Source organism: Anastrepha ludens, chromosome 2 (genome assembly GCF_028408465.1).
Source record: "Anastrepha ludens isolate Willacy chromosome 2, idAnaLude1.1, whole genome shotgun sequence".
Classification (NCBI taxonomy): domain Eukaryota; kingdom Metazoa; phylum Arthropoda; class Insecta; order Diptera; family Tephritidae; genus Anastrepha; species Anastrepha ludens.
In genome coordinates, this window is record NC_071498.1 from 58,577,509 (window position 1) to 58,590,083 (window position 12,575).

Consider the following 12,575-nt stretch of genomic DNA (forward strand, 5'->3'; position numbering starts at 1 on the left):
ATTTTTTTTCCTATATGAAGAAAATGCGCATCACCGTAAAGAAAAAATATTATAAAAAATTACCGAGATTTTTTAGCTACTTCAAACTTGTACTTAATCTCACTAAAACTTAATAAACTACAGAACTGCATACCAAAAACCTTACTAGAACTTCTAACTAAAATCCGTGAAATTTGAAAAAAACCTTGTGGGATTTTTTAATAATTTTTGTATAAAATTTTAAAATTGCATATATTGTTTTTGTTTACAAATGAGCTAAATTTAAAAAAGAAATAATAATATTGAATATTCAAAAATAAAGAAACCCAGTCAAAATGTTTATGTTTGGCGGGTCTCAAGTGAATACGGCAGTTAGGTTAGGTTAACCAGGTTGGTTGGCTAAGACAAGGCACTCGGTGGCCCTAAAGCCCATTGTGGTACCTGCATCTGATTTCCATCGCATAACTCAGTTGCTTAAACCACTTTCTAAGAAGGTAGCGAGTCCATCCAGTGAGACATTTCACAAATTTCTCAGATCTTCAAAGCAATAATCGCTAAGATATTTTGTGCGGCTTCTTTGAAGAGCAGGACATTCACAGAGGAGGTGTTGTACCGACTCAATTTCTTCTTTATCATCACAAGTCCTGCAAAAGTCATTATGAGGTAAACCCATTCTACTGACCATGGTGCCAATAATGCAATGACTCGTTATAACACCTTTAAGGACGCTGGTGGTTGATTTGTTGCATCCAAGAAGACATTTCGACCTTTTTAGATTCAGTTCTGGTCAGAGCGCTTTGGATGCCCTGCAGTTCGTAGTCAGAGACCACTTTCAATTGGTTTCCGCGATTACGCTTAAGTCAATCGGAGTGTACAGTTCGTTTAGAGGAATGCTTATGTCCTCTTTCATTCGCTGAAGGTGGAGTTCATACGAGTAGCCTCTCCTTGCATACTCATACGGTCTTTCATTTCACTCCACTTCAGAGTGGCCGGGGACCCAGTAAAGTGTGGTGTTGGATAAGCGAAAGCGACCTCCTGTATTCTTTAGCACATCTTGAATTAATGGGCGCTGACACCAGTGCCTCGATCGCTGCTGGACTATCAACAAAATTGGTAATGTTTACCGGAGGTAAGTTCATTAGTCTTATCATTTTTAGTGTTTTGTCTATTGCGTAGATCTCAGCTTAGAATCTCAGCTTGGCAGTGCCATTGTCCAATTATGGCAGTTATGCGATGATCTTTTCGGATTTCTGGACACGAAATTCATGCACAATAATAATCTTGGGAAATAGTGATTTTTAGCGATACAAAATCCATAAGTATTTCCACAAATCTGGCCTTTATTGACGAAATTACTCCATAATATTTGTTATCTGGGAACTAACCGTGTTTTTTCATTATTGACAACCCCTGTAAACGTGCTTTTTAAATAATCAATTTCCGGTACTTTCCTAGCAGAATGTAAATATTCAGTTCATCAAACAACTGTCTAAATTTCGGTCACAAGACACCACATTCAGGGCTCTTAAGTATACCCAAGGGTTACTATGTATTTTATGCAAAATTATGTTTATTTTCTCGGCACGTACGAGTAGAAGTGGTTGGTCTTCAGGCTAATTAGCATTCAGCTAGCAAGCGATTTGCCTCTTCTTCCATAAATGCTATATTTAGAACATAGAATAAAAATAAATAAACTAAAAATTCCGTCTCGCTTGCCTCTCTTTTCAGTTGTCATTATGTGTGCGGAACCGGAGAACATTCGTCGAATTATGCTGACCGCTGAGGAGCTGAATATGGTTGATAGCGGCGAATATGTATTTATTAATATTGAAATGTTTTCGCGGTAAGTCAAAGAACGCATTAAATGATTGGGAAAATGATGATTTGCGTGCTATCTGGAACTACAAAAGTACTGTTATGCATAAAAATGACAGCTTATTGAAGTTCTAGTTTAGAGTATTCAATTTCCAAATACATACTCATACTACTTTCATTGATTTCGTTTTATTATTTGATTTTTGTATATTCGTTTTTTAAACACTAAAATTATCTCGCATAGATTTTTGACATTGTTTTTGTGTTTGGCATATGTTGCTGAGCATTTTCTTTCATATAAAAGACTACCGATCTTTGTATGCCAACAAAGAAATTAGCCCGATTTTTCATTTTAATATACTTAAATTGAAAAATACGCCATAAAACTGAGGTAGGGGTGTTGCAAGTGTTGTCTGAGTGACTCAGCCCAGACCTAATTAGCACAAAAATGACATTTTGATACACCACTTGTAGAAGCACAGCTTTTTATTAGTCGAACCATCTCGATTTAACTATGAATCTGCATATGTCGTCTAATTTCTTTTCTGCGATTTCTTTCAAGTTAACCATAGAGAATTCCCCCAGCGTTCTATGTCGTAGAGCACCCACACTTGGGCACTCACATAGATAGTGAAAAACTCTTTCTCTAGATTCTTCTGGATTGCAGCTTCTACATCAATCGTTGCACGGCCACCCCATCTTCCTGGCATGGTCTCCAAAGGCCAGTGGCCGGTTATTGCTAACGTGATTCTGGAAATGTCTGCTCGTGGCTTTCTTAACCACTCGTTAGTTCTGGATTTGCTGCAATTGGGCCCCTTTTCTTTAGTTATTTTGAAGGTATCCTTGTTAGTCCATATGTCCATATACGGTCTGCTTCTGATATAGCGAGAAGAGATCCCTTTTGCGCACGTCTTGAGGTTAGTCTATTCTACCGCCTCGGATTCGCTACATGATGCTGCCCCTGTCTGGCCAGTTCATCAGCTTTCTCATTTCCTTCTATGGACCTATGGTCAAATGATATCCAGATGATAGTTATGTCTCTCGTGCGCGCTAAAGCATTGAATTCTTCTTTGTATTATCTGTCGATTTTTGTATTGGTTATAGATGACTTTAAAGCTAAGACGGCTGTTTGACTATCTATACATACTTCCGATATTTGTTGTGTATGGTTTCTAATTATTCTACAAGATTCCCTTAATCCGAGATCTTTTGCTTAAAAAATACTATTCCAATCCCCCTAGCAAAAAGGCTTGGAAGTTTCGAGGTCTTTCGAATATACACCGGCGCTAACGCCGCAATTCATCTTGGATCCGTCAGTGTAACTCACAGTTGTATTCTCTTTGACTACTGAATTGAAATATCATTCCTCTCGCGTGAAGAACTTTACCTTAAAGTCTATGTTTTTTTTTTTTGAAATTGGCGCGTACACCCTTTTTGGGTGTTTGGCCGAGCTCCTCCTCCTATTTGTGGTGTGCGTCTTGATATTGGTTCACAAATGCAGGGACCTACAGTTTTAAGAATGGCAGATATTTTTTTTGAAAAATTGAAAATGTTGATGGCAATTTTTTTAAATTTTTTACATTTTTGTAAATTTTGTGCAAATTTTCAAACTTTAATTTATAAGTTTTTTAAATAAAAAAAAAAATTTCGTGAAAATTATTACGAATATTTATTTGATGAAATATTTCTAAAATTTAGACAAATTTTTAACAAAGCTTGAAACATTGCATTATACTGTTTCTGTTGTAGTATATTGTACAAAAAATTATATGTGTGCTTATAATTTCGCAACGTGGTGTAGATAAGGAGAAATGGTAGAGGGGTACGAATTAATAGTAGGCAGGGAAATATAAGCATTTTCTGAGAAATTGTTTCGAAAACTTGACCAAATTAAGCGGTAAGTGGTATCCTTGTTTGAGCTAATCTCCAAAAAAGCCATTAGACCTATAATTGGCACCTCAAACTATTATTTGCAATTTGTTTCACTCAATAACGGTTTCGGCTGTCGCACAGTGTAATTGGTGTGTACATTGGCAGAGCTTGTATGTTGTTTCACAAACAGAGGAACCTCCAATTGTGTGTCGCCTCCACAGAGCAGATGGATTTTATGGGAAACTCTTTCAGGGCACAAAAGCACTCAGAGGTTTGGCATTGCCTATTGAGGGGCGTCTGCTTTAGAAAACACGTTTTCTATCATTTGCTATTTCATGCCACAGCGGATCATGAACCTGGGCCCTCCCAAATAGTAATTTCAGCTATTCAGCTATGGCGACAGCCCACGGACATAGAGTGTGTATGGTTGCCATCTATTCTCATTCATTTTCAGTACCATGGTTTTTGAGAACAAATTGCATTATGTGTGCTAAGTAAGGAAATGGTTGGTAAAGTGTTAATTGAACAGCCGGCACTGTCAAGGCCTTGTTTATTTTAAATGATCGTATATCTTTATTTGAAGTCATCACTTTTAAAAAATTTTAACAATCCTTCTTTAGCAGTTAATGAGATACAGGTTCTTATGCATTCCTGAAAACTATCGGCGATAGGTCCAATCTTGATTATATCCACTTACCCAGTTTCGTAGCGATATCTCAGTTTTTGATCACGTTATTTGTTTTCCAGATAGACGTATGAAATTACATCGTGCTAAATAAATTATTCTCATCATTTTGAACATTTTTATACATACAAGTAGTAGATATGTATGTTATGTGCAATAAGTCTTTGTATAAATACTGCTAGGCTTTTACAATAAAATCATTAGGTGACCAAAGCTTTAGTACCCTAATTAACTATTGCTCGCGGTTTTAAAAACGTGATTAACTATGCAAATTAGGAACACTAAAAACTAAGTACCTGCTCATTACAAAATATAGTCAGTATGCCAGTAAGATAATAATTAAAAACGTAGGTAATAATTTACTCAATATGAGCATGCGATTAAAAGTATAGGAATTAAAAATAACCTAGAAAAACCAGTACAATTCCAATATTGTTTCTACAAATGTATAAGTATCGGGTGTGTTTTAGTTGCATGATAGCTATGCTTTGACAGCTGATAATGGCAAACTGTCTTGACATATCTGCTCAGTAAAGTTTGGCAACTCGTAATGTATTTTAATGCCAGAACAGTGCTTACAAATTGTGGAAATTTACTTAAAAAAAATATGTTCGCGAAGTTTATAGAGCTTGGCGGCATCATCGGCCTGAGGAGGAGCTACCGTTACGATGAATGGCTAGTGCTATCGAGCCAAGCTCTCTAAATTTTCTTTTCCAAAAATTAATCAGCTAAACATCGTCGACGTTTGGTTCCAACAAGATGGCGCAACTTACCATACAGCGCGCCCGAACAGCCGACTTATTGCAATATTCAAGCCACTATTCAAGCCATACGGTCAGATTAATTGCGAAGCGTAGTAAAGAATTGAACTGATCGAGAGGATCATGTAACTCGTAGCAGCGCCAGACATATCCTGGATATCATATTAAAAAAAAAAATGCCATGAAATTATCTACCAGTTTATAATAAAAAAATTTATTCCATTGCCGATGTGGCAATCATCCCTATCAAATTCAAAATTTGCAAAAGCTGCCGGGTGATTCATTACGACTACAGATTTTTATATATATTATGTATATAAAAAACCTAACAAAATTAGTCGAAAAAAATAATGTTATTTTTTATTCTTTTTGTTATTTCATCATTTTTTTTTATTCTATAATAGAGAAAGAAAAAATACAATATTCGTTAAATTCCCACCGCTACTCCTCTGGCAAGAATGCGTATATCAAAATTGTCCATCACTTTTTGCTTTAGTTAGAGTTGTATCCGAGTATATTTCAAACCATACGCGGTCTTGAGCTCTGGAATCATCTCGAGCTTGTTGACACAGAATTTACTTTACTCGTACCTCCAAGTTTTGCGCTATGTATGTCCTGGCATGCATCTTAATGAAACAATTAGTTTTTAAATTGAGTCATCGTCTTTAGCGTTCATACACACTCAATTTAGCTTACTCAATTTGACAACGGAAATTTTTTTGATTTTATTTATGAGAACTTGTGCTTGGGAAATTGAAAAATGGAAAATGAATTTTGCAATTTTACTTGCACATCCAATGGATCTTAGGTGCATTTTGTCCCATTTTCCGTTAGCCACTAGCTACTCCTCTCCACTCGCTCTGGTCACAAATCAGTAAGAGATGCTTCATTAAGATCCTTCCATCTCAGCCATATACTTTCTGGTTTTGGTGATATTCGTAAGAAAATCTTTAAAAGAAGTTAACATTGGTTCACAGATTTTGATATTTTTCTCCTCCGCATGTCTCCATACAAAATGATAGAAAGAATAATGAGATGGCGCCTATCGTGGCACCGTTACTTTGCGCTCAGCGAATTTGACAATGAGTTACGTCGTATTAGCACCAGTATGGCCAGATTACCATTTTCGTAACTTGATTTAGCATTTTTTTTTTTTTTGTTATTTAGTCACGGAGTTTTAGTTCTTTCTTCATGACATTTTTCTAGCCTGTTCTAATTAAAAGTTATGTTTATAATTTTGTAAAATATATATTTTTTTTAAATTAGTTCAATAATTCACTCAGTTTTACTTAGCTTTACTTTTTTTAACATCTGGTTGCATTGCCCGAGTTTGCTGTTATTGTTGATGTTCTTCTGCTTTCAGCAGTCAAATCTCTCTATCGCTACTGCAGTGTTGCCTAACTTTGGATATAAAAACGCACTAAAATGCCCATTTAAAGAAAATAAAAACCCAATTTTTATTACTTAAACAACCTTGTATGCGTGACAAATTGTCTTTCAAATGTACGTTTTTTTAAATAAATGTGTTATTATTATGTAGATACAATTTAATTTATGAGCTTTTTGTTAATAGAACGACTTTTTTACTATATTTGAGATTATGTAACAAGATAAGGTATTCTTTTTGTAAAAATGTCGTTATGGTTTATTTGGTATTTTCTGGTCGTTTTTTGCTTATTTTTACTGTGAATACACCTCTTGATGCCCTATGCCCCTCTAAGGATAGAGGATTACACCTCTATGGTTTTAATTAGCATTCAGCAAATTCAAACGCTTTTTAAAATATATATTATAAAAAGGTGTTCAATGTTGAGAAGAGTTGAAAGAATTAACTTAACTTAGAAGGAACAAAAATTTAAATTAGTACTTTCAAAATATCAAACTTATAAATTTTCGCATTTTGGGTATAAAAAAGCACTAAAATTATTATGAAGAGCAAATGGTTGGCAATACTGCACAACTTGGCAAAAGTGACGTCACGCACTCTCTGATGGGCGCAAACTTGTTTCTATCATTACAAACGAGCGAACTACTACTTATACCGAAAACCTAAAAACTTTTCGAAAAAATTTTTTTATGAACAAATATTTGAGATATTTGCCATTATTCAGCCAAATCTGATTACAAAAGTGGAGTCACTTAATCTCGTACAGTCAACGTCAAAAGAAAGTGTACATTACATATTGATAAGTTTTGACTATTTATTTATTTGTTTAGTAATTTCAATTATTTTTTTTTTTTTAAGTATAGTTCATACTACAGCAAAAACCTTATAAAGTAAAGTTTCGAACTTTGCACAAATGTGTAAAATTTCAGCAAAATTTCATCAAAGTTTCAAACTTTTTATTCAGAATTTTTAGAAAAATTTCAGATATGCAGTTTTATTGATCATTGAATTTTGGTATAATAAAGTCTAAGTTTAAAGTAGATCAAAAATCTGATTGGATTTTGAGAATTTTTGTCGGTAGCGGTATTGAGCATTTACTCCTTTTTTACATGGAAGAAAACACCCAACATCGGCAGCAGAAAAAATTGTCAAAAATCAACGATCATTTTGAGTCACTCGAAATTTTTAATTTCGTACAATGTGTGGGGCTTGTGTTATATGATGATTGTTGTGGAATGCGTCATACTCTTATAAAAACATAAACAAAATTAAACAAAAAAATCTCAATACACATAATCAAATATTGTACAATAGTTATGACTTCGTTATTTCGAGCGCAGATGTATATGGTATAAAAACAATTTGTATAGCTTTGCTCTCAAATACATCCATAAAAGTGCGTGAAATGTACTTCTTACAGAGTGACCATTTTCATAAAACGTTTAGTTCACCTTCTTCGCCTAGTTCAACTGTGTATCGCTCCATGACTAAGTTTGACAAAGCCAGTAGTACCAGTTGTCTAAAAACAAATAACATATCAGCAATAATTTCTATCATATATCCGCATCACTCTTGAATCTCCTTATATTATGTTCTCTTTTTCGGCAGAGTATTTAATCAAGAACTTGTTTTTTCGTTTGTTCCATTTAAAGCGCCTCTCACCTCACGTGGAAGCCTTGGTATGATAAAAATGATACAGAAGAAAATAATGAACGCGCTCGGAAGGCCTATACAGCAATATTGACTTTAACGCCGAAGCAACCCAATGATGAAGATTACATAAAAGTTTCAAACAAGGTACATAGGTGGTTAACTGAACAGTTAATAAATTTCAAGTGTTTTGATCACGAATTTTTTACGCAGTATCAACTAATTAACTCCTTTATTTTCTCCAGATCAAAGTCATCGCCGCCGAAAAATACAATTACACATTCCAAGAAAATGAGGACATATCTGCTTTTGTGACATCCTTCTTTGACGGAGTATTGCTTTATGCCAAAGCGCTCAATGATAGTATCCGGGAAGATCCGACTGTGTTGACACGGCCTATAAACGGCACGGATATGGTGCGCCGCATGTGGGGTCGCAGCTTCAAAGGTATTACCGGTAATGTAACTATCGATGCCAATGGAGATCGCATCTCAGCTTACTCGCTATTGGATATGAATCCCGATACGGGACAATTTGAAATCGTTGCCGACTTCATGCACAATCGTTTGGACTTTGTGCCGGGCAAAGAGATTCATTGGGCAGGTGGTCGCAAGGAGCCACCACCTAGCACGCCGATATGCGGTTATGATGGCTCACTATGTCCAGATAATTGTAGGTTTTGTCAGCCCACAAAAATTTATATATTTTTTCTATGTAATATAACTAAATTCTTATTTCAGCACTACCCGGATACGCAATACTCTCTATCATACTCGGTGTTGTAGTTGTGCTAATGACCGTCTGTTTCTTCTTCGGTTATCGCCACTACAAATCAGAAGCCGAGATTAATTCCATGACATGGAAGGTTTCAATTAGTGACTTAGTATGTCCCGACTTGGGTGGACGCGGCATACGTGGATCTTTCCATTCGCTGGTGCGACAAAACTCTCAATTAACGCTTATGTCCGAGGATCTGCGCTCATTGTGCGGTGATCGTCAAATTTTCATACCAGTGGGTATGTATCGTGGTTGTGAAGTAGCAATTAAGGCCATCGAAAATCGACAAATCAATTTGACACGCTCGCTAATGTTGGAACTGAAGAGTATGAAGGATCTGCAACACGACCACTTGGTGAAGTTCTATGGTGCGTGTTTGGAGCCACCGAAGCGTTTTCTACTCACCGAATATTGTCCGAAGGGTTCACTACAGGACATACTGGAGAATGAGCAATTCCAGCTGGACTGGATGATTAAGTTGTCGCTAATGCACGATATTGTGCGCGGCATGCATTTTCTACACAACTCAGTTATACGATCTCATGGCAATCTGAAGTCCTCCAATTGTGTGGTGGACTCTCGGTTCGTTTTGAAAATAACAGATTTTGGCTTGCATACGCTAAAACGCACACGACCCGAAGCATTGGAGAACGATGTGGAGGATTGCAATAGTCATGCGTATTGGAGTAGTAAGTAAACGTTCGAATATATTCGAATAAAATATTTACCAGCTCAAACTCTGGTTATTCACTAACACAAAATTTAAAGCACATTTAAAGAGAGAGCCTTTATAAAGGATGGGTCAATGGGTGGTATCTTTTGAAAGTGCGATAAAAAAACATTTAATATTTTTCCTTCCAATTAATTGTGGAGTGTAGTTTCACATTCGACATAGTCGAATGGAAAGTGCGTAGATTCGAATATCCGGCCATGAAACATTAAATTATAGATAATTTTATTTTTCTCAAACCTCCAAGTCTATTTCTGCCATAAAAAGGCTCCTCACAAAAACCATTTACCTTTCGGATGCGGCTCACAACTAGAGCAACATCAAGACGCACACCACAAAGAGGAAGAGGAGCTCGGCTAAACACCCAATAAAGGGTAATAAAGGATGATTTCCTCGTACAGCCCACTAGAGCATCCTTTCGATCCAATTTTACACAAAAAGGCCTCATTCAGCTCCAATGGCGGCAACTGGGTTCGTCACGACAATCAAGATTATTTGTTTAATGGGCTTTCTGACTTAGTGTGGCATCTTATTGGCACCGAAGCTCGGCCAACTTCATATCTTCATTTCAGCTCAAGAAACATCGGTAATGATGGTTCCGTAACCGAAATAACATTTAAATGAGTATTTAAAAAAAAAACAAAATTTGGTCCCTCTCAGTGGCTACGTTTGCTTCGTGGCAATCAATTGGGTGTACGGTTTGAGATCACCAGTTGCGCAAATTTTGTTAACATATTTGCTGAGGTGGCCGCCGTAGCTGATTGGGTTGGTGTGTGGCTATCATTCGAAATTCGAAAAACGTAGGTTCGAATCTCCTTTAACCATCAAAATGGAGAAAAAGTTTTTTTCTAATAGCGCTCGCGAGTATATTTCTGCCATGAAAAGCTCCTCATAAAAAAATATCTGCCGTTCGGAGTCGGTTTATAGCTGGAGCGACCTCTCACCATTTGTGGAACAATATCAAGACGCACACCACAAAATAGGAGGAGGAACTCGGCCAAACACCGAAAAAGAGTGTAAGCGCCAATTATCTTGTATATATATTTGCTAAGGCGAAAAAGCAACTCGTTCGAAGCAATTTTGGCAACCCAACTCTCACTTTGAAAATAAACTTTCATTATTTCGAAACAGTGTCGAAGTGCAATTGAGAACTTCTTGAGTGCGCATAGAATGTCAGTGTCAAAACAAATAATAAAATAAATCTGTGATGACCCACCCTTTACAATTAGGCTTATTAACTTATAAATTTACTTGTGCTACATCTAAACTTTTTGGCATTTTTTTATTCACCATCAGTATGGTTGTTTTATTAATGTATTTGCCGTTGCTGCCCTTTCACTTGCAGAACTGCTTTGGACAGCACCTGAGTTGTTGAAAATGGAAAACAATCGCCCACCAGAGGGCACACAAAAGGGTGATGTTTATTCATTTGGCATAATTGTGCACGAAATCAGTACAAGACAAGGACCATTTTACCTGGGCAAGACTGAAATAGAAAAATCACCCAAAGGTAAGTTGCAAACTAACTGTGTAAACAACAACAACTATGAAAGTTAAATAAATGCCAAGAAGATTTGCATTTATTAGACTTTTGTGAGCAAAAGAGAAGATTTTCCCTCGAGAGGGGAAAGTGTAAGTTCGTAAGAAAAATATGTATGCTAAGTTATGCTTTAAATTGGATAGACTGGGTATTAGGCGTGGAAAAACTAGTATACACCCCGTTGCATAATTACAAACACACTATAATTTTTCAAATATTTTTTATTGTGTTTTAGAGAAAATATTTTACATGCAGTGCTTGCCCAAGCGTGTTAAGTGAAACAAGCGGGGTGTATTTTTATTAAATGGTAATTTTTTTTTATATTTCTGAAGGCATTACGATTATACTTCTTTTTTTATGACCTATTTATGGCATGGAAATAATTGCAACGTAGAAGATCTGTTATTAGTTAAAAAGTCGTCAGATTTGAGAGTCTTAAAATACCTTCTGCTCAAATATGAACGAGACGTTATCAATAAAACGGTCCGCGGATGACATATGGCAAAAAACAATTTTTTGTTTTTTGGTAGGACGTTATTTAGACGTTTTAAAGCGTTTGCGCGAGAACATTCGTCTTAAAAGGAAGGAATTGTGGGACAACAAGTCATGGTTCTTGCATCACGATAGTGCACCAGCTCACACATCACGTCTTGTTCGCGATTATTTGAACAAAAATAATGTTAATATCGTTCCGCAAGCACCGTATTCGCCTGATATGGCTCCATGTGAGTTTTTCCTGTTTCCCAAGCTCGAGTTGCCGCTCCGTGGAAAACATTTTGAGACAATTGAAGTCATAAAAGAGAATTCGAAGAACACACTCGAGCTTAACTTGTTTACAGTAGCACAGAAAAGAAACTATGTGACACATCACGCTGAAATTTGCCATGTAAGCTTATAACAGTCCTACCAAAAAACAAAAAATTTATTTTTGCCATATGTCATCCGCGGACCGTTTTATTGATAACGTCTCGTTCATATTTGAGCAGAAGGTACATGTAGATTACTTATTAAAATCTAAATGCAGATTCACCGTTACCAGATAACTTTTTGATGGCAATTTTCACGTGCTTTTCCCACTCTATCTCACTAAGAGTGCAACAAAAATGTTTTCTGCCCGAACAGGATTTCCAATATCTCCTTTTTTATCCGCTTCGTAAAAACTTATGTTTATCAAAATCAAAATTTTGCACGTCGGCAAAAGTTTCAATGTATTTTGACTTAAGAAGAAAATAAAATGTGCAGCGCTGAACGGAGAACCGTAGTGCAAATAATAAGTTGTTCGGACAGGAACGATAAACCTCTTTGCTAAACCATATTTACGTCATGTATCATTGGTTGCTGACGAACTCAGTTGTTGTCGCAGCAATTCATCAAACCCT

General features: G+C 36.2%; 1 protein-coding gene across 1 annotated transcript in view; it reads left to right on the forward strand.

The window, feature by feature from the left end:
* LOC128871555 (atrial natriuretic peptide receptor 1) overlaps positions 1–12,575 on the forward strand; it is a 107,134-nt gene that overhangs the window by 83,435 nt on the left and 11,124 nt on the right. The window contains exons 3-7 of the mRNA XM_054113402.1: positions 1,708–1,822; positions 8,152–8,296; positions 8,395–8,821; positions 8,890–9,615; positions 11,002–11,166. Coding sequence (XP_053969377.1) covers positions 1,708–1,822; positions 8,152–8,296; positions 8,395–8,821; positions 8,890–9,615; positions 11,002–11,166 — 1,578 coding nt within the window. The remainder of the gene's footprint in view (positions 1–1,707; positions 1,823–8,151; positions 8,297–8,394; positions 8,822–8,889; positions 9,616–11,001; positions 11,167–12,575) is intronic.